Here is a 23,002-nt window from a genome sequence, read left to right as displayed (position 1 = left end):
CAACAAAAAAAAAGGAGTAGCGCGCTAGTCTATAGTCTCTCTTGTAAATTTTGGGATTTATTATGACTTACCATACGATCGACATTGTTTATACGTTTGATCATAAAAATTAGAAACTAATGCTCAGTTGAAAGATAATAGTGGAATTTTTATTGGAATATAATATTTAAGAGATGATGAATGGGAGACACTCAAAAGATAATGCTGATATCAACCATAGTGTTAGATGAATGGTTTAATAATTCTTTTACTCAAATTAAAAGTGCAACTTTATATAATTTCATAATTCGTATTCTGCAAATATATGGTAATCTGATTGGCTCTTTTATTCCTCTTCAAATAGATCCTTTTTTTTTTTACGTTGAATTGTGATTATGTATTTGATGCTTTTCAATTAGATGTACAAGTTTGATTCTCCTCCATAAGCCATGTTGCATGACTGTCTAAACGTTTAAGTTATTTGAAAAAAATATATTTTTGCTAATGTAATTACAGCTTCGAGATATTCTTATTGTGTGAATTTGTTTTTGTTTGTTTTGTTTTTACGGAGGAAACATGTAAAAAAGAAATATCTTTGTTATGGAGTGAAAGTGAAACACGACCACACGAACCAAAGTAAATCACAGTAAAACTTGTGGAAGAAAATACTTCATCTTAGGTTTTACTTTCTTCGTTTCAAATTTTTATCTCAAAATAAATGTGGTTTATAAGAATTTAAAACAAAAATAGGTATGTCTGTATATTGAGAAACTATTTCAATTATTAATAGTGTTCAATTCTAAAAAAACATTTAATAACATGAAACAAGTTAATATATCAAAATACCACTTAAAGGTTAAGGTTGAAAAAATGTCTCGTAAAATCATTAAATTTTATTTTTATATCAATAAAATCGCTCAAAACAGATATTAAACAAAGTTTACTAAATACATACATAAATAATAACGTGTAATAGACGTAAAAAATGAAACCACCCGAAGATTATATTATAATTTGCAACAGAAAATATTAAGTGGATAGTGGAAGTCTAGTAACATCTTCCACCAACACAAAGAACAAATTTTATTTTATCTACGAAAAAAACAAGAATTATTTAATTTTATGCCTTTTTTTTTCTTTTTTACATGCATCTCGTTCCCTCCTCCTGTCCTATTATTATCCCAATAAAGCATTTTTAAATGGAGCATTTACAAAATTATTCCATAAATTACATTACCATTTATTAGCCTCCAACCAATTTTTCCTAACCACAAAATATTCTTTTCTAATTTATTACTTTTATTTTGAAAATGATTTATCACCTTCCACACACAAATTTAAATACATGTACACACACCACTTTAATCAAAACCATAGTATATATATATATATATATATATATATATATATATATATATTTATTTATAACAATTATAACTACTTGCCTCTAAGCACTTATAAATTCCTCAATAAATTTTTTTTTTCTCTAAAGAAAAAATGAGTGAAAGATTGCGTTTAGCAGTTGGAGTAATGGGTAAACTATATATTTTTTTTTAAAAAATTTATATTTATATTACTTTCATTTAATTAACTATGATCATTATAAACTTGCATGGTTTTTATTTGTCACAGGCAATGTTGCCTCCATGTTGCTCTATGCTGCACCAATGTACGTACGATAATAAGATAGATAGCCTGCTATAATAAATAAACGTGATAAGATGGCTTAAATTTTTTTTATTAGTTATAAACGTTTAACCTCTAATCAACCTCTAATCTTGTGTTTATTGATCGATAGGCTTACATTTTCTCGAGTTATGAAGAAGAAGAATATTGAAGGATTTTCATGTGTACCTTACGTACTAGCATTATTCAATTGTTGTCTCTATACATGGTATGGATTACCAATAGTAAGTTATCAATGGGAAAATTTTCCAGTGGTTACTATAAATGGAATTGGGATACTTTTGGAGGTCTCATTTATTCTCATTTATTTATGGTTTTCTTCAACTAAAGTAAAGGTAAGTTATATATATATTTGATTCAATTTTTTTTTTTTAAAAATAGTATATAGTATGATTATTTTTTTTTTGTTAAAAGCAGAAGGAGGTTGCAAAAATGGTGGTTCCTATTATTCTAATATGTGTAGCAACAGGGATGATATCGACGTTTGTATTTCATGAACACAGGCGTCGAAAAGTTTTTGTAGGGAGTATTGGACTTGTTGCTTCAATTGCTATGTATGCTTCTCCTTTAGTTGTTGTGGTAAGACATTTTTTTTCGAATCGAATTTCGATATATATATATATATATATACTGATGATTACATATATTATCTACTCGAACTAAGTAATGTTAATGTCTAACAGCTTGTAAAAATTTGTTTTTTGTAATGAACACTCATATGTGTACTGCAGAGACAAGTGATCAAGACAAAGAGTGTGGAGTTTATGCCATTTTACTTGTCATTATTCTCTTTTCTTGCTAGTGGTCTTTGGATGGCCTATGGACTACTCAGCCATGATCTCTTTCTAGCAGTTAGTTTACTATTCTCTTCGTCTCATTTTATTATACGAGTGACGTGGAGTTTAAGAAAGAACGAGTTTTTTAAGACTTGTAGTCTAAAAATAAGTGATATGTATGAGTATGACTATAAATTATTTTATTATTACTTAATATAGAAATGTGTTTTTTTTTTATACTGACTAAAAGGAAAAGTGAGTCATATAAACTGAGGCAGAACTGAGGAGGGAGTACTAAGTTACCTTGTTAAACTTTATTTTCCATAAATCCAAGAACAAAGTGTAGTTACACAAAATCTTCTTTTTTTTTTCTTTCTTCTTTCAGTCTCCAAATCTGGTGGGAACACCCCTTTGTATCCTGCAGCTTATACTGTATTTCAAGTATCGAAAGAATCCTGTAATGGAAGTAGAACCACAGAAATGGCCAGATTTGGAGTATAACGATGACAAACTCAAGCAAGAAGAGAAGAAAGATCAATCGATGCTCGTTCTCACTGAGAATCTCAGCACCAAGAATTGAACAACTCTCCTTTACGTAGTAATTTATTAAGGTATACTACTTGCTATACATCTCTCTAGCATGTGTGTTGCAAATTGCAATCTGCCTCCTTCGTGTTATAGCCAAGTGTTTCATTTTTTGGATAAACAGGTAGAACCTTGCTCGAATAATGGAGTAGCCATTCCACTCAACAACGATCAGAAAAGAGGACCAACAAGTACATAACATGGTGAACCATATACATTGTTTTTTCTGTGTGTAATCCTTTAGTTACTTCTCTCGAGGAATTGGAAGAACTTACCTTGTCCCTGAAGCTGCTGCCTTTTCTTTTCTTTCACTTTTGCTAGGATCGACTTTCACCCAGCAATAACATTCTTAGAAAATATAACGAAAAATGGCAGGAGAAAGGAAATCTGCTTCAAGTTCATTCAAACAATCACTTGACAGGTCAAATAGGAAAAATACAATCAGTACATAATCTTGAATTGTCTCTCGTCTCATCAGTCACGATTAAGGGAAGTCTAATATATATGAAAGTAATTGAATGCTACATTCACGATAAGCATTATTAGTGGACATTTCTATTAGATTAATTCAATAGAAGATCAAATCTGAACCATAAGGAACCCCATGTTAAAACAAAGATTTTCTTTTCCCAGAAAAAGCATCAGAATTATCACAGAAAAGGGGATGCAGCTCCAAAAACTAATAGTTCTACTGTTTCTTAGGAAACAGCATGTAGCATACGAGATCTTTTTCCCCCCAAAAGGCATCAGAATAACCAAAAAGAAGATCAGATAAGCATCAGAATGATGCCGGGGAAGTGGATACAGCTCCAGAAACTAATATTCCTACTATTTCTTAGGAATATGAAACGTACACCCACTTTGAATGGATACTGTCAGATGATAATGAAAGAATATATACTGAGAACCTGTCAAAATTGTGTAGAAGCGTATGAACAAGAGTTGACAATATCTCAGAATAAAGCATCTCCTAACGCTTCAATCTCTGCCTTTGAACCAAGGTATGATTATCAGGGCCTCCTATATCAAAGATTAGCCGTTGCATATACATAACAAATCTCACACACCCACCTAGGTGAAATATCATTCTATGCACCAGAGACAAGATTTAGACATGAAAGAAATGAAGCCTTGGAGAAAACCAGAGTTCCATAATCAGTTTTAAAGCATAAGAAGTCAAACTGATTTAGCAGAAATCTATATGATGCTAGTTGCATTTATTTTTTGACACAACTAATAATTTCAATAAACACCACAGATGTTATGCATATCAATATAATCAGGAGGATTAACTAAGAGAGTAACTCACTTTCACCAAATAATTTTGAAGTACAATCAAAATTAATTTCGGAGTCCACATTTGCTGTTAGGTTTGCCAAAGTTGAGTAAATTGTATCACAAAAAGGATGAGTTCTATTATCAACGGAGAAAAATTGAACCTTGTTGTTTAGTTCAATCCAACTATATCCAGGATCCTTTCTATACTGCAGTTTCTTCATTGCTTTCCTCACTCTCATCTTCTCCCACCACCTGCCAATTCCTGCATACATATTGGCCATGATAACGCAGCTGGATGTAGAGTTGGGATCCAATGACAACAGTTTTTCTGCCACCCTCTCTCCAACTTCCACGTCCATCCAGAACCAACAAGCATTAAGCAGTGCAACAAAGATAATGCTGTCTGGTTCAATAGTCATTCTGTTAACAAGCTTCTCAGCTTCATGTAAATGGCCTGATCTACCAAGAAGATCTACCATGCACGTGTAGTGTTCCAGAGTAGGTGCTATACCATAGTATTCTTGCATTACGTGGAAAAGTCTTGTGCCGTCTCCAACCAAACCCACACAAGTACAAGCCAATAAGACACCGACAAAGGTTGCTGCATTAGGATTAATCCCTTCATCTAACATTTGGTGAAAAAGTACAAGTGCCTCAGAGCCAAGCCCATGATGCGCATACCCATTAATCAGAGCTGTCCATGCTGCTACATTAGGATATGCAATGCTATGAAAGGATGTTTGAGCATCATTAAGGCTCCCACATTTGGAATACATATCAACAACAGCTGTCCCGACATAGTTATTGGATTCAAATGGAGTCTTAATCAAATCTGCGTGAATCAATTGACCTTGTTGAAGTGAACCAAGGCAGGAGCATGCGTGAAACAGGGCAGAAAATGTTGACCTAGTTTGGCTAATTGTTAATCTTCTCATGGTTGTATACAACTTTAACGCACTCTCATGTTCATAATTTTGGGTATATCCTGAAATCATAGAATTCCAGGTGACAGAATTTCCCTGTACTTTCACTTCTTCAAAAAGCTCTACAGCTTTGTCAATTTCACCATTCCTCGAGTACACAGAAATCATAGTATTGATGGAAGTTAAATTTCTTTCTGACATCTCCAGAAACAACTGTTTAGACTCCTCTACTTGACCAGCCATGGCATATCCTTTAATCATCAAATTGTAAACATGATCCTGCTTGATCAATCCGTTAAACAAATATCGAGCCTCCTCAATCCTGCCCGCCAAGATTAGCCCTCCAATTAGTGAGTTTGAATTATTCAAGGAAGGATTAACTAGTGCACTATAAACTAACATAGCATCATCAAGAACCTCACAACTACAATAAAAATCAATCAGTGCACCAGAAACAGAATGATCCCACTCAAACCCAAATTTCACTACCAACCCATGAACTGCTCTTCCCCCATATAAAGATCCCAATCGACCAGACACCCTCAAAACACAATCCAGAGTAAATTCATTTGGGACAAGCTCAGTATCCTCTCTAATAGACCGAAACAACTCTAAAGCTTTCTGGCATCCACCTTCAACCTTTGAGTATCCAGAAATCAAAGTGGTCCAAGCAACAACATCACGGGTCGGCATTTTCCTAAAAATCTCCAAAGCATCAGTTAACAAGTTACATTTAACATATCCCACAAGCATCAAGCTCCATAACAACTCATTCTCCCTATGCAATACATCAAACACCATCCTTGCATCTTCGATTTCATGACACGTTGAATAAAGATACAATAAAGCACTACCCACAAGCTGAAAACTTTGATATCCAGATTTCAAAACTAGCCCGTGAACTTCCTTACCACGATTGAGCGACTGTGATCGAGCACAAACACTCAGCACTGAGGACAAAGTAGACTCGTTCAGCTTTATACAGCTGCTACGCATTAATGAAACTAAACTTAACCCTTCACTGAACTTGTCCCATTCGGAATAACCAGAAATCATGGTGTTCCATGAGACAATTGATCTTTGAGGCATTTTGTCAAACAGGTTTCGTGCTTGTTCCAGTAAACCCTTTTTCGCTAACTCTGTAATTGCAATGTTAGTGGAGACAATTGATAGATGCGTATTATTACTATTACAACACATGTTGGAGCAAAATCTGAAACTCCATTTCCAGCGTTGATGCCTCCAGGTCCCTGTTAATGAATGCCTTATAATCATCTTCATTCGATAAAGTTTCATTGATGTTTTGTCAATGTCGATTCTCTTAACCATCTATTAACTTATTATTATCTTATTATTATGCTTGATTATGAATTATACTCGGGCTGCTAATAATTTTATTACGGCGCACGTAGTTTCTTTCTTTATAAACTGGACATAAAATATTAGTCCACTAGAAAAGAAAATTTTAATTTATCGATTATTAGTTCTTTCTTATTAACATTAATATATTGCTTTGTTTAACCTTTTTCATTTTGTATGCATATGATTATATGTATATTTTATTATTATTTTTTATGTCAATTCAGTTAATATTACACATGTTTTTATACATAAATTAGGACTATATAAATTTTCTATAATAATAAAGATCAAACGTGCTACGCATGTTCTTAGAACTAGTATATATCTATATTATATATATCTAAAAAATTATGTTAATCATGTATAAATTGTACTCCCACCATCTCATTTTATGTGGCACTTTTCGTATTTCGAGATTCAAACAAATCTATCTTTGACTTTAAGTTTTTCATAGATCCTTTTAATATTTGGAATTATCAATTATTGTGACTTAAAATACATTTTACATAGTTTATAAATATATAAATTTTATTTCAAAAAAATCAAAGATTTCATACACAAACGTTCGATCAAAGTTAAACTGTTTAACATTCGAAAAATAAAAAATACTACATAAAATAAAACAGATGAAACAATATTTTTCGCCGAAAGAAATTCGGATGAAACCCTAACTCTATGCTAACTCCGCCCTTACCTGCAGTTATACAAGTTTAGTTGGAGTAAAAACTAATCAATATTATTGTCTGTTTATTTATATATTGTCCTTGCTAAAATAATGTTCTTAATATATGATATTTTTATAAAATTAATACATAAATAATATTATTTTTTCCATTATATCATTGATAATTATCAGCTTTGAATGTATATATTTGACTAGCACACAAAAATTAAGTAAAAGCAACTAATTTGTGTTTATTTAAATTAATTAATTTATATGCGTAGATTGAAAATTTGATTTTAGATAACTATTAAATAAACTCCCAATAAAAATAAAATGTTAAAACTTACTTAATTTCTTAAATAAATATATAATTAAATAGAAATGAAATAAAATAGAGTGATAAAATTACTCCATTCTTATATTTAAAGCCAAAATTTATACTCCAATAACTAAGTAGTATATATTCTTCGTTTCACAAAGAATGATTTAGTTTAATTTGAGATAAAATTTAAGAAAATAATTTTTTTTTTAATTATGTGATTCTAAATTAAAATATATTAAATTATTCTTTAATTCAGTATTCAAAATTTTAGTTTTAAATGAATCGTTCGATCAACACGTGTTAACGTTGACGCTTTGACGCAGCATGCAGAAAGCCACGTACCCCCTCACAATTTCTGTATGAATTCTTCATCAGTGTTTTAAACAGAGATTTCAATTTTCTCATACAAACAACACAACAATAATGGTGAAATTAGCATCGGCGCGGGAGATGCGATTGTACGGGCCGAGGCTGACCGGAAACCGATTCGAGTACATCAACGCCGGTCTATACTTGTTCGCTACCATATTGCTCGCTGGTGGGTTCGTAGCTCAGATCTCGAAAGAGCAATTGTCCGGTTTGGTTCTGTTGCAGATAGCGTTGGCGGTGATCGTTGTAGTGAATGTGCATGATCTTCTAGCTCACCTCGCTGGAATCGATTATAGATTTCTATTGCTCGGATTTGACCCGCAGCTTGCCCTCGTCGAATTCGCTGTGCCCGTAGTTCACTCCGTAGGAACAATTCTCAACTTCATAGCCATTCTGTTTCTCTTCACTCAGGTAAATTATGAACTAACTCCCTCTGTTTTAATTTTATTTGTCTTAGTTTGTTAAAAAAAGAAAATGTGAGACAATACTTGTGATTTACGAGATTATTCGTCACAAGTTTTTAAATAAATTGGTACCTTATGCATTTGCTTTATATTTCTTCTGTGTTAAAAACATCACAGTGAATTATAAGCAATCATTTCATAAGAGAATGTTTGATTGGAAAAAGGAATACTTTTTTTTTAATCTATTATACCTTTGAGAGAGGAGATTATAAGACGGAGAATTGAACCCTTGCTTATGGGTAGAAGTTTTCAAATATGGTATCAGACTAGAAAGACTTAAAGTGTAACGAGTGAGGTTTACTCTATTGGTTGAGTACCTGCACCGTCAACAGGTAGATTAAGTACGAATTGCGCTAAGTTAAGTTCAAACAGTGTTTGTTCCTCCCCGTGGCGCAGCCAGGATTTTTTTAGTAAGGGGTGTCAAAATATAAAGTAAAAAAGCAAATTCTCCTACCAAGGATAGAAAACACAACCTCAAATAATGTAATTTGGACCTATATATACAATGTAATTTTCCAACACCTTGCCCTAGGGTAGCTCCGCCCCTGGATCCTCCGGTGTGGGGTAGAGGAAACGGGAAAAAAATGTCTGATGTACGAAAATTTCATTTATTACATGTTTTGGAACAGATTAAAAGAAACATAATTAGCCTTTTAACTACCACAGTGCCAAACGTGAACCCGCTGACAAGATCACCATACCACTGGCACAAATTCAGCCTATGCCACTATAAGGAGGTGTCTGGTCTTTCTTTAACAGATAAAGAGCCACGAATGTGATGCAGGGAATAGTAATTTTACTTGGCTAAATATGTATTAATTATATGACGTTGAATATTGGCTATGTAGTTTCAGTATAATGTTGTTTAGTTCTTCATCTGATCAAGTATTTAATTCATTTGTTAAGGCAGAAAAGGGGTATGGCAGTCACAAAATGGAGAAGCAAGCTGTGAGTCTGCTTATTGCTGGCCCTGCTCTATGGCTGCTTGGTTCAATCCATAACTCGTGTCAGATTTACGAAAGAGCGGATGGGCATGTCCAAATCTTGCAAGAAAGTGTCAACATTCCCTTCTTATTGGGCAGTTTACTATTTCTGGTAGGATCACTCCTCAATTGGAGAGAGCAGTCAAGATATGCCCACCATGGCTTGAAATTGTTAGTAAGTAACCAACATTTTTTTTACAATTATCAATACGGATGTTTAATACCACCTAAAAAAGGTGGCTTTCCATAAATACTCTCAACGTAGGGTTGATGCGCACGTCTCCCATAGCCATGCTTGCAAGTTCCACCACAGAAACTAAACTGTCATGCTTGCTCTTGAAAAAAGAAAATAACTATTTCTCTTTAGTTAGTTTCCCCGACTTTTAAGACCCTCATCTGCGAAGCATGAAGTAGTTTAAGAATAAGAAAGGTCTTTAATTTCTATACTTTAGGATGTGCATAGTCAGAAAGTCCTGACCCTGTCAACCAAGTATCAAAACGAAAGAGAAGAACAGAGAAGGAAAACTTGTATTTTTGGCAACATTCCAGGAGTCGTCTTAAACGTTTGATGCTGTGAATAGAATCTATAGCAGTAGTCCTATCAGTAAGATGAAGTGAATACTGAATAAGTTGATAGAGATGTTCCGTATAGCGGATAGGCAATCCAAGTTTTGGATCTGAGACATTCATTTGGTTGGTACTTTAAACTCTGTCTATGTCTTTATACTTCTTGTAGGCCTATGACATAGAGAACACTACTAATATACTAGCGAGCATTACAATCTCTTGCACACCTTTTGTGCAGTTCGATCAACTAACTATTGAGGGACTTTTGAATGATGCAGAGTGAAGACTGGATGTTGTTTGGGTTATTTGGGAGTTTATTGCTGTTCATTGGAGGATTAATGAATGTGGTGAAAGTGTTCAAGATGCAACAAATGAGTGGATTGAGGCTAGAAAAGCTACGAGGTGGAGCACAGGACCGATTAATACAAGAAAGAGAGGGGCAAATGCCACTGCTAATAGAAGAGCAAAGACGAAGGAGACAGTCCTCGGGGGAGGAGGGACAGATGCCACTGCTAGTAGAAGAGCAAAGTCGAAGGAAAAAGGCGCCAGTGAAAGAAACAACATCCACTACCATCGCGCCAACTCCTTACAAGGATGTTCTTGTTGGTCAAGCTTGAGAATTCATGATTCTATATGCAGCGATTGGACAGTCATGTGACATGAGGCTATGCAGAGAATTTGCAACTAAGCTCATTCTTGCTGCCTTATTGGGCTGATTTATGTGCTTATTGACAAAAACTGTTGAGGGGTCGTTTGGCATACAATCACACGATCGTTTAACATACTTGAATTTGATGTTGTTGAATAATGTGAATCATGATCACGTACATATTTGATTCAATGTTACATTTGTTATGTGAACCCCAATGTAATCTCGAATTTTTGTTTTCCCTATTGCAGAACAGGGTGATTTACAGTTGAAAGACTTCATACAATGTAAAACATAACCTTTTTATGCAAATATATGATATATGTTAAACACCCTCACATAAATTGAAGCAGAATTACTTTCTTAAATTATCGAGTTCAAACCTAAAGCTGAACCAAATGAATCTCCAGAGACGCAAGAAGAGATCAGTCAAATTGTTCAGATGACATTGCATTGAAAGAAGAAGAATTAGTAAATCCTTATTCCCAGTATAACAAATAGATATACAATTCCCAAGTTTACATGCAAAATTTTGCCCAATACAGGGTATATAAAATTTAAAAATGACTGACAAAGAAAAGGGAAAAAAGAGATTTTGGAAGTCCTACTAAGGCGTACAACACTACTGCAGCTACCTGTTTTGTATGCCAGGAAATGGAAGTCCTAAAAATATGTTACAAACAGAAAAAGGAAAGAAAAAAAAATAGTGAAGACCTGTAATCAAAACTAGTGCTCTGTATACACTGTACATAATAGCCCCTACACCAGTTGAGATGATCACCCATGGAAGAGAAAGCCATACATCTAAACCAATGCGAGTGTTTCTTCATCCTGAGGCTGCTGCTGCTGCTGCTGTTGTTCAGAGAGCCGGTCTTCAGAGAAAGGGAGAAGAATCCGCCTTATATCTTCTGAACTCAATGTTTCACGCTCTAGAAGGGCAGTTGCCAGAGTGTGTAGAGCCTTTTCATGCTGCATTGAAAAAGAAAATCATAAATAAATGCTAACCGAACAGTTAGTATAGCTCTATGATCATTAAGATATGTAAGACAAACCTTTTTTAGGAGGGCCTTTACGCGATCATATGCTTCTCTTAGAAGTTTGACCACCTGTGCATCAGGAGAACAAACTTATAAGAGCTTATCAACCCAAACAAAAACATACTAGAATACTATGACTTAGAAATTTTTCATCAGGTCAGTTGTTAGAAAAAAAATGTTTTTAAACTCAAGCTAAGCACATACCTCAGCATCCATACGTGATTGCATTTCAGCACTTGGCCGCTCTTTGATGTGAACAGGTCCAATTGCATCACTCATCCCACAGGATGATACCTAAATCAAAATGTGGTACTGTCACACACTTGTAACAGAAAGCTTCATTCTGACAAATTTAATAACATCATTCATAGCAGAATATATACATTAGTCAGACAGAGAAAACAGAACAGATTCTTTTTTACTCTTACTATAAACCAGGTCCGGAGAGAAACCTTCTCAAGGCAGCTTTTGCCTGTGGAGAAGCTACATCTCATGTGGGGTAAAACTTTAGTAGCTTCTAACTTATGTCTTGTCAAAATACTCCCACACCATAGATATCGGGAGGGTATGTTTGCTTTCTTTTTTTCACTTTCCACCATGTTGGGTTATGCCTAGGTTACAGAGATGTTAATTTTACTTATATTGACAAATAGTAGTAGATGGAGGTAAAGGAACTAAAGGCGATACTATTTTCTCTGAGAAAAACTGGACACAGTCAAAGGAAAGCAAAAAAAACTTTGAAAATTGAAGTTTCAGGTCGGCAAGATTCAATTTTCTGAGCCCAGTATCTTTCTGATCATTTCAATTTAACATGGGCCAAAATTTCCTTCCCAACTTCATCAGTTAGGTAACTTCCTTAAGAAACCTGCAATCCAAAGGTCTTGATGTGCACATAAATATTATTTTTCTTTCTGCAGTTAACTGGCAAGAAATCAAAATGGAATAAGACTACCCCGTATAATGTTGTTGAAAAACAAGACATTCTGGGTTAACAAATTCTGCCATATAAATGCAGCGAAAAGCCAAATCAGTAACTTAAAAGAAATCATGCAGCCAGTAAGAACATCAGATTTAATCTGCATGCGTACGTTGAAATATGTAGGCATGTAGTTGCTGATGAGCAAAAAAATATTGGGAAATAATTTTCTCATAGCTAATATTTGTAATACATGATAATCCATATACTTCTAAACTGTTCAAGGCGTCTTAAAAAAATATTTGTTTAGTGAACTAGAGAAACAAAAAGGGAAGAGGAAAGAAGTATTTTTACTACATAAATTGACAATTTTACTCAGTGTAATAGACATAATGTAGCGAAATTGTACCATGTATTGAGCAAGTTCTGTAGCTGTGTGTAGGTCACTACTAGCCCCAGTAGTTACATTGTCTGGACCAAAGACCAGCTCCTCGGCTACTCTTCCTCCCATACAAACATCAAGCCGTGCTAACAACTGCTTTTTGCTGATTGATGTCTCATCATTTGAAGGAAGCTGTGTAACCATTCCCAAAGCAGACCCACGTGGCATGATTGTAGCTTTATGTATTGGATGTGCGCCTTCAGTATTCAAAGCAACAATTGCATGGCCACTCTCGTGATATGCAGTTAGCTGAAAAAGACGATATTTACCATAATGGTGATTAATATGTATGGGATATTGTAACATGTTCACCACAGAACAAGGACAGGAAAACAAGGTGCCATTAAGCAAGCATCCAAAGAGTCCTTTCATTTACTATACAAGAGGTTGACCTAGATTCTGCACGGCATTCAGAAAATGCACATCTTGATATTTTTAGGCTCAATAAGTTTTAATATTCTAAAGAATTTTGCCTGTTCATAAACACGTAAAATCAAATAATTACATAGATTACCAATAATACCTGATGTCAAACCAAATCAAACTTACAAGTGAGTTACAGGAGACAAACATGAACATATTTTTCATAATAGAGCAGAATACCTTTTTTGAGTCTTCAGAAAGGAACATGGTTTTGCGTTCTGTTCCCATTATTATCCTATCTTTTGCGAACTCCAACTGCGATGCATTTAGCTTCTCAGCACCTTCAACAGCAGCCTTAATGGCAGCAATATTCACCAGATTCGCCAAATCTGTTTCAAACAGGAACTGTTAGTCATATATCCATAATGAGAAAAGAACCAGGTTATGAGCACTTGAATTAACAGTTCCTAGAAAAGGTGGTCGGATGTTTTAGTATTAAAATGTTGTGTTACAAGAGTGATGACATTAGTAAAATATAGAGCCACACGAAACAAATATCATGTGTCTTGAATTTGACATCTATAATATGTGTTTCTTTTATGCCACTATCATCAGGTGTTCATTATTTTTCTCTTTTAGTTTATACTTGATATCAGAACCAAGCTTTGGTAAGCTCACTCGATTTTTTTTCTTTAACACTTCTATTACTCTTAAGGTTCTTTCTCTAAAAACAGCATTGAGCCCATCGGATCTACTTTTGGTCTCAACTCCAGGCTGCTACTCAGCTTGGTAAATCTACTCTCTCTCTCTCTCTCTGTGTGTGTTTTATCATCTACTATCGAATATACTTTTACTCTCAACTCCATGCCTACTCCTCAGCTTAGTAAGTCTACTTCTGTGTTTTATCATCTACTATCGAATATACTTTTACTCTCAACTCCATGCCTACTCCTCAGTTTAGTAAGTCTACTCTCTCTTTTCTTTTGTCTACTTCAGCCACACCCTTGTGGAGCCACTTCGTCTTCTCGGCCAACAAAAAAGCACAAGGTCAGGTAATAATAAAAGAAAATGAAGGCAAAATAATCTTTAATCCAGGAGTAATTTCAAGAATTGATTTAACACATGATAGAGGCTGTTGAAATATTTATCAGTCCTACATTGGTTGAGAAAAGGTTTCCAAAGGATTTATAATGATTCTTGTCTATTCCACCCACTGGGTCAAGATTTTGATGTGAATTTTCATACTTTTTCATGTGGTATCACAGCCAAACTTCGGTGACCCTGTTCCCGTAACTGTTTCTCAACCTATTATATTCTCAAACCAGGCTTCTCCCTCTCAATCCAGCCATCAACCACTAAGTTTGCTAGAGACTCACTCCTCACTCCCCTGAGCCGCTCTCTATCTCTATTTACTCCAAATCTATCTATCTCTTCACACTAGGACAACTCTTCAATTCATTGGCATATTCTATGCCTACCAGCTTGTAGAGCCTATCTCTACTTCCACATCCAATTTTTTATCTTCCCCAAAAAAGAAGTCTCAATTTCCAAAGGCCAAATGAATTCTCGAATGATTCTGGACTACTCCATCCATAGTGAGTCAATTGACACTATGATAAAAGAAATTGTTACAGAAATTATAATCCCATCTTACCCAAAAGTAAACAAATTATCAGAATCATCATTCATCTAGCCCTTTCACAAGTCATTGGTACTTTAATTCTATCAAATATTCACTTCAGTAAAATGCCCAATCTCCAAATATCATAATCCGCCCAGATCCCTAGGGAACATGACAATTAGTAACCTGGAAATGATGTATCAATAATACCACTATTCCAATGGTCAATAACAGTAACATGATGTATCTAGGCTATGAAAAAACTACGGCATCAGCCAACAGTTGTCAAAAGAAGTTCATAAAGCAATGCCACCACAAGGAAACAATGTACAAAACAATGGACACAAGAATACAATTCGTTCCAAATTTAATCTAGTTCAGTAATCTGACCAGAAAAAGTATAAATTAGTGCTCTAATTCGTGTATTTCGCCCATGAACTTGCATAATATTTTACTTTTTACATCCCGCATCCATGAGCTTCACTTCACACTTCCAGAGTTATTTTGAAGAATAACCCATGTCTAGCAGATTGGATAAATGATACAGCCAACTTCACAAATCCAATCTTCTTTTACCAAAATATTTAAAAAGTCATAGATAGAATCCACGTAACAGGATCATCCATTTCAATCTTGAAGAAGGTAGTATACCATCTCAGTAGAGATCAATTTTAGGATAAAAAAGATTCACATTATATGGAAACTTAACCAAAAGAAAATGAACATAAAAATAAAATGGGCATTGCACTTGCCTGCTCCATTGAATCCTGGTGTTCCACGAGCAATGGCATTCACATTGACATCGTCACTAACTGGTTTGTCTTGCAAATAAAGCTCTAAGATCTCTTGACGACCCCGCACATCTGGATTGGGAACCACAATCTAGAAAAAGTTGTTTTGATGTTAACAGCTTGATGATAAACTATATTTATAGAAGAAAATACAATATTCCTCAAATTCATCACTTAGAATGTTTTTTTCCAAAAGGGGGTCGTTCAACAAAATTCAAACTAAGGCCTCATTAGTTTGCCCTTATTGGAGATCTGAATGGTTCAGACCTTGGGTCATTTAGTGCATTTTGTTTACGTTAAGATTTAAGCACTTATTTGGTTTGAATAGGTCTTAATCATTAAGATCTTGCACAAAGTCTTAATATTATTAAGTGGTATTTTTGTGTGGATATCTGGAAGACTGTAAGTAGAAAAGCAGCCGAACAGGATGGAAAAGCTCCAAAAGACTTACATGCCTATCAAATCTACCGGGTCTTGTCAAGGCAGGATCAAGAATATCAGGCAAGTTTGTCGCAGCCATCAATATTATGCCCTGTATAATGAGTCAAACGTGCACTTCAGTTTCAAATTCAGGAGAGATATTCATAATTCAGATACTTTAACTTCAAGGCGTTTACCTCATTTTGCTCAAAACCATCCATCTCAACAAGCAACTGATGCAGTGTTTTTTTAGTATGCCCTTCCCACTGCTTTCGAGTTGATCCAACAGCATCAATTTCATCAATAAATATGATGCATGGAGCCTAAAAGGATGTCACAGACATGAAAATTAGAAAGCAGTTCCAGGGAACTGATTAAATCCTTCACAAAGCAAATTATCTCACATGATAGATATACTAACATGAAGCAGAAAGAGGACTTCCAACTTCCCATTAGGTTTTCACAGTTATTTAACGAGGAGTTCTTTAACTTTGCATTTCAGACGGAAGTAGCAAGTTTAACAACAAGAAAATTCAAGACAGATACTAGGGCATCATTCCCCTTAAGCTTTGTTAATCCAAGCAAACAAGGAAGTTACTTTCCTAGTATAACAAAGTCTTATATAAAAAAAATGGAATTTCTAGCAACTGCTTTGTTAGGAGTTACCCCAAAACCTCCTCTTTCACTAGCTGAATTCATCGTTCACTCCAAGCTCTTAATTTTAGAAAGGTGAATATTCCTTTTTCCCATTGATGAAGGTACATTCTATATGGACAGCCCAAATTGGAAGTATGCCAAATGATGACAGACAGGCAAGTATTAAAGTGACTGAAGCTTCATAAATCATACAGGAGACACTCATAACCAATTATGGGTGATCTCACGCAGTTCTTCTACTATGTAACTCGAACAAAAGTTCATTCCAGAGTGTTAAGGAATGAATGCAGTCTTATTCATCGTAATATACATAAAAAGCATAATTATAGAAATTGATAACAGATCTATAGGATTGTCCTTTTAGATTCTTTCCATAGTTAATATTCTATGTACATGTGTATATGCTTGCTACTTCATGGAATAACAGATCAATTTTTCTCTCGTATCTTTTGTTACACATAGATTAATAGGCATGCATACTTTATGAAACATGCAAGATAAGCTCTATGCACACAGAGAACCTCTTGCTTCACAACGGAACCACTTAAGTAAAAGTAAGCTTTTCAAGCATAACTCAGCATTGACTAAAAATTTTCAGTCCAGTGTTTACCAAGTACACTGTACATTTCACACGATTTTGCTCTGATCTGTAAATACAATTTTCTTTACAAACCACAATAAGTAAGTGATGTATGTGTAATCTATCAAACCTTCTTCTTAGCAGCTTGAAACAAAGATCTCACACGCCGAGCACCAACTCCTACAAACCTAAAAGAATGTAAAATTTCCCAGCCAAGTTAATTAGACTGTTAGGTAAAGCTGTAAGATCTTAAAAAGTGAAAATAGTTGGCCAAAAACAAAAAAGAAACAAAATAATAAAGTGCACAATATCAGACAGTGTGCTCTTAGAAGGACAGAAGGACGGACTTCCATAGTAAAATCATGCTGAAAGTGACTATCCAACTCATCAACTTCTCTGGTCTTGGAAGAACATATGGTAAGTTAAAAGACTTCAACAATATTTCTTGCTTCACTTGGCTGGTAGCACCTGAAGCATGCTTGACACAGCACAATTACTACATGCTCAGCTGTACCCGATGCCCTCATGCGAAAAGAATACTACAGATTCTAATCACCTATTTCTGCTTTGCAACTTCACAAGTCGACTCTGGTACAGTTTTACCGTTTTTGTAAGTAAAGCGAGTTGTGCTAAAGTCAACCATGGAGCAGCTAGAATGCAGAGCATACTTGACAAGGAAACTAAAGCTGCCTATAGTAACGTGCATGAAGTGGACTTAATCATAAGTACGTATGTTTGGACAGAGGATTTGCAAACTGTGATTATGCTTGTACACTTTGTACCATCTTAGAGTTGGAATAGATCAACAAAATCCTACTTGTCAGGTGTCCAGGAAAAAAGATCTGCCCTACTATACCTATTGGCCTACATTATCCAAATTCGACATATTGTCATGCATAGGTTTGTGTGCAATTACCAATCTCTCTTCATAGTCAAAAAGTTAATATGAAAAACTGTGATATCAATGACAGATATCATTCTATTCCCTAGATGCTGGAAGCAAATACTGCAGATGTGTACATATAATGAACAAAAACTGACTAAGGTAATTTTCTAAGCACCAAGCAGCTTGCTACCCCTGAGAAGAAACTGAGCTTCTTCTAGAAAGTAAGAGGAGCTCACAAATCACAAGTTTCTATCACATATTGGATACAAACATGACCAAGTTATGAGGTAGAGAAAGTAGTAAACATACATTTCTTCAAATTCGGAGCCTGCCTTATAAAAGAAAGGCACCCCTGCTTCCCCAGCGATAGCCTTCAAATCAAGATAATTAAGCAGGATTAGCGTATGTACATGCTTATGTTTACATAATTAGAATGCAGAATTAGAAAGCAAAAGGTCATATTATGAATGAAGGAAGAATGCATAATAAAAAACTTAGCCCAAAGAAGAGAACAAGGTAATAGAAGAGAAATCTTTAACTAATTAAAAGAGGACCAATGTGGACACGAAATTATTCAAGAGCAGAAGAAATAACTATGTTTTTGTAATACAAGGAATTGAAAATCTTAAATGAATTTTCTATATCAAAAAGAGAAAAGGATTAGCAAATTTTACATCACCAAATAGGCAAAGGGGAGAAGGAAGAACTGCTCAAGCAGAAGACTCACAATTCACAACTAACAAAAAGAAATTGCATCTGAATTTGATTATAGTTGGAAGGGCATAATGCATCTGAAGATATAACAAAGAACACTGCTAGCCGACACATGGAACATCCAATGTGCACAGCTATTTCAGCATAAGATGTAATCAACAGCTTACCTTGGCAAGGAGAGTTTTTCCTGTTCCAGGTGCTCCAGTCAAGAGAATTCCCTAAAAACAAGACAATATTCCATCAGGAAAAGCATAGGGGGTGTTTTACATAAAAGGAAGCACATTAAAAATAAAAAGGCAGGATAAACGGGCATAATAGCGCAAACCTTCGGCAACTTTCCTCCAAGCCGAGTGAACTTGGAAGGATTTTTTAGGTACTCAACGACCTCCTCAAGCTCTTGCTTAGCATCATCACAACCTTTGACATCCTTAAACGTTTTGACATTCTGCATCCAAAAGAAAAAGAGATAAACAAAAACAGCTGCAAGATCCAAATCCCCCAACAAGAGAAGTCATACTTTTCCCAATCTCTATTGGACAATCTCTGGGAGAAAAATGCAAACTCTAGTATTGACTAGCACTATAGAATAAGTGTGGAAGTTCAAGTCCATTCAACATCTTCTCAAGCACCTACACATTGATCTAAAGCTGAACAAGTAAATAACCCAACAAGGACTATTAGTATTTGTCTATTGAAAACATTCCAGTCGGTGAGCCTCGGGAGCATCATTTCTACCGGGTTGGGTCTTAATACCCAAAGAGAGAATGTTGTACAAACTTTAGAAGTTGTTAACAGTTTGAGTGAGCTAATACTCAAAGAATTACTCCGGAAAAAGCTGGAAGAATAAGAGAACCAAACAACCAAGGCCAATGACACATTAACATTTATGTGAATATGCAATAAAATTGATATGGAAGTAAGTTACATAAGGCATAGCCTGGGATAAAAGAGATACTTGAAGCTGTTCCTACTTCCCTTTCCAAGTAGTCTCTATTGATCACTGGTGGATGTCCAATAATGCAAGAACATAAAAAATAAAAAATGAGACGCATAAATTCTCCAAATTTCATGACTCCTAAATTTCTGAATGAAATTCCTAGGGACTTGAACTCCTTTTTCTAAAACCAAAACGAGGAACACATACAAACTAGATATTTCATACTATGACAAGATTAAGAAGTAAAATAGAATAAAATTAGCTACCAAACCCTTTAATCACATAGCACATCATAAGATTGGTGCAGAAGACAACCTACATGTAATATCTCCAGAAAGAAAACAAACCTTCTCAGGCATTATTTCTTTATTCAATTCTTTCGGCGCATAGGATGAGCTTGAACCAACACCTGAAGCTCCTATCCCACCTAAGCCACCAATATATTTCTGAAGTGCAGTAGCACCCATTATCCTGAAAAAATTATTGTACTCTTTTCTTAGTAAAAATATAGAAGAATGAGACTAAATAACTGCCAACGAAACATATAAGAAGTTACGTAAAACAAGGAAAGAGAGTGAAAACTAAGATAACAATAGAGACAAATCAGTTAATATGCTAACAAGCATAGTGGCAATCACGTAAAATAATCAGTGCACAATCCCCCTGCCACAAACAAACTCCCAGAAAATCTGGAGAAAAGGACAGGACTATATATCTAGAGAAATTACTGGGCCACATTTCTGTACATATAGAATAGTAAATTCAAGAAGATGCACTTACCAGACCAAGCCAATGGCAATAGTGAATATAATAGTTGAGAGAAACTCTTGCGCGAAACGTGATGATCTATTTGAAACTTTAGGATCAACCTACATGCGAAAATAAAGAATTCTGGGTAAACAACATGCAAGCACAAAACCATGACCCAACAAATGGACAAAGTAATTATGAGCAGAGTCAATGGAAGCACCAATAGCCATGGTTTCATATTTAACTGTTAGTAACACTAGTTTTAGGTATGATGCTTAAGATGAACATTAGACTCCTTGTCTCAACAGAAACTACAGTGCTGAGAGTATCTTACCATCACAACATGTAATGGCTGCTTCTCGGAAATGCCAGGATTTAAAAAGGGTTCGTCCATGTTCCCTGATGCCCGTTGCTTCAACTCTTGCAACTATAATTTTATTCCAATAATCATCAAACAGAACAGCAAATCAAGAGACAAGTGCAGTACAAATTACAGTAGTAAGCAGAACATCTAGAGTTCAGGTGGCATTGCCAATAGACACAAAAACCTGAAGGTATTATATGATCAACAATTACCAGTGAAGGAAGACTGGAAGGCTTTCCAGATTGCTCATCTGGTAGATATTCAGCAATAGCATTTGTAGCCACAAGAGCTCGCATATATTCTGCAACTCCTCTACTGTCTACAGCATGAGCTCTCTGCTCAAAGCGCCGAATGACAGACTCAGGGCTAAGGTTAAAAAGATAAAGAGAACAGTGAATACTCTCTAAAAATAAATTTGTGCAGCAAAGGTAACTTACAGACAAACCTAAAAAAGGAAACAAAAGTAATCCAAAGTGATCAGGTGAAAGACTCCAAAACAATAATTCATAGGAACTGACAGGCTGCATCATTGTTTAGCTACATCACATATGATTCTCTTAGTTTGTAATTGAGATAGTGAGAGTCCCAACTAGGCAGATTAATCAAAAGCATCCATGAAAACAATGACAACATTAAACAGCTTTGTATTTTATCTATTTTATGATACAGGCAAAGATTGTTAAAAAGTAGTATCCTAGTCATTCTACCTCCCCTAGAGAAAAGCACCTTAGAAATCAGTAGTGAACACACACCATTCCTCATAAAAAAAAAAAAAGAAACTTTACTAGTATATACCTCTTCTAGATTTCTGTCACTGGTGCAGATGAAACAAACAAGGCAGACTAAAGTTTACCTGTGTTTGTTGAGTTCAGCAAGCAAAGCACTCTGCATAGCAGCATCGTTTGGATTTGCATCGGCATCCGCTATCAATCTCTCCAGACGTTTCTCTTGGTGCCAAAACGGCCACCAGCTAAACCAATCAGACAACAAAATATTCTCAAACCCTTTCTTCACCTTTGCAAATACCCCCATCAAAAAAACCAGTATAGGCAGTTTTTTCTTGAGTTCATCATTCTCCACCAAAACCTCAGATGCCGCTTCATTATCAGAAAAACTACTACTGACAACTCCAGCATTGGAGTCGATGGAAGAATTTTGTACGGAACCAATCTGAACCACAGATGGTTCATTGAATTCTATGGGTTCCATCTCGGGAATAGAATTGTCATCATTGTTAGATAAGGCAAATTCCGATGAGGAATCGACTTGTTCAGGATTCAATGTACAATGAAGCAGTAAATTGTGGCGGCAAAACCGAGTCTTGAATGGAGCAGATGCAGTTGTAGATAAACGACGACAGGATAAAGCGTTGGCGAAAGAAAGGGACCGAACATGTTTCGAAGAAGAAAAATGGAGAAGAGGAGGTAAAGGCTTGAAGAGAAGAGAAGCTTGAAGAGTGGTCATGGCTTCTCTTTCCTTAAGATTTAGATATTTTAGGGTTTAAAGAAGAAGAAGAGATACTTTGGGTTGAACTCAATCCAAAGACTTGAAGATTCTTTACTGCAAAAGAGAGGATTTTTATTAATCTTTTTGGTCTCTTCTCCCCCTTTTGGTTGATGAAGGGATTGGGTTTATTTCTTGTTTGGACAAGAAAAACCTTATCTCTACTCAAATTGGCGCTCTTCTTCATGTGGCCTCTATAATTTCACTTATTTTTTTGAAAAAATACTACTCATATCCCAACGGCAAACCCCTGTTTTCTTAGACCAAAGTTATGTGGCCTATCCTTCAAGATTGAAATGAGAAACCCAAAGTTTTTCCATCTTCACTTGCTTTTTGTATATTTGGAGTTTGAAAACCATTCAAGAAAACTGTTAATCAAACAAACACGATTTCAAAAAGCTAAATATATTCCAA

General features: G+C 35.1%; 4 protein-coding genes across 5 annotated transcripts; 2 read left to right on the top strand and 2 right to left on the bottom strand.

Moving 5' to 3' along the window:
- Window positions 1–1,387: 1,387 nt before the first annotated feature.
- On the top strand, window positions 1,388–3,313 carry LOC101252361 (bidirectional sugar transporter SWEET3b). 2 transcript variants are annotated; one of them, XM_004234130.5, is made up of 7 exons: window positions 1,388–1,513; window positions 1,612–1,648; window positions 1,778–2,000; window positions 2,083–2,244; window positions 2,397–2,516; window positions 2,827–3,052; window positions 3,151–3,313. In XM_004234130.5, exons 1-6 carry the CDS (start codon window positions 1,477–1,479, stop codon window positions 3,019–3,021), a joined length of 774 nt encoding a protein of 257 aa, XP_004234178.1. In that variant the 5' UTR covers window positions 1,388–1,476; the 3' UTR covers window positions 3,022–3,052; window positions 3,151–3,313. The 2 variants fall into 2 exon arrangements, with proteins under 2 accessions (XP_004234178.1, XP_010317476.1); XM_010319174.4 differs by having other exon boundaries at window positions 2,080–2,244.
- LOC101255766 (pentatricopeptide repeat-containing protein At2g13600-like) lies at window positions 2,741–6,696 on the bottom strand. Its single transcript, XM_010319173.4, has one exon. The coding sequence runs from the start codon at window positions 6,554–6,556 to the stop codon at window positions 4,319–4,321; it is 2,238 nt and encodes a 745-aa protein (XP_010317475.1). The 5' UTR covers window positions 6,557–6,696; the 3' UTR covers window positions 2,741–4,318.
- Window positions 6,697–7,960: 1,264 nt separating this feature from the next.
- LOC101255466 (uncharacterized) lies at window positions 7,961–10,945 on the top strand. The gene is made up of 3 exons (XM_004234225.5): window positions 7,961–8,355; window positions 9,315–9,566; window positions 10,237–10,945. Exons 1-3 carry the CDS (start codon window positions 7,999–8,001, stop codon window positions 10,573–10,575), a joined length of 948 nt encoding a protein of 315 aa, XP_004234273.1. The 5' UTR covers window positions 7,961–7,998; the 3' UTR covers window positions 10,576–10,945.
- Window positions 10,946–11,032: 87 nt separating this feature from the next.
- On the bottom strand, window positions 11,033–22,997 carry LOC101252055 (ATP-dependent zinc metalloprotease FTSH 11, chloroplastic/mitochondrial). Its single transcript, XM_004234129.5, has 17 exons — window positions 21,939–22,997; window positions 21,298–21,451; window positions 21,056–21,148; window positions 20,752–20,840; window positions 20,319–20,442; window positions 19,360–19,479; window positions 19,202–19,252; window positions 18,630–18,691; window positions 17,565–17,622; window positions 16,395–16,520; window positions 16,229–16,309; window positions 15,739–15,868; window positions 13,606–13,754; window positions 12,970–13,251; window positions 11,849–11,938; window positions 11,660–11,713; window positions 11,033–11,576 (listed from the first exon to the last, which is right to left on the bottom strand). The coding sequence occupies exons 1-17, from the start codon at window positions 22,547–22,549 to the stop codon at window positions 11,412–11,414; spliced, it is 2,439 nt and encodes an 812-aa protein (XP_004234177.1). The 5' UTR covers window positions 22,550–22,997; the 3' UTR covers window positions 11,033–11,411.
- Between the last annotated feature and the right edge of the window lie 5 nt (window positions 22,998–23,002).

Source organism: Solanum lycopersicum, chromosome 3, assembly GCF_036512215.1.
Source record: "Solanum lycopersicum chromosome 3, SLM_r2.1".
NCBI classification, from domain to species: domain Eukaryota; kingdom Viridiplantae; phylum Streptophyta; class Magnoliopsida; order Solanales; family Solanaceae; genus Solanum; species Solanum lycopersicum.
The sequence above is the reverse complement of the archived record's forward strand: the minus strand, read 5'-3'. Positions and strand labels throughout refer to the sequence as shown.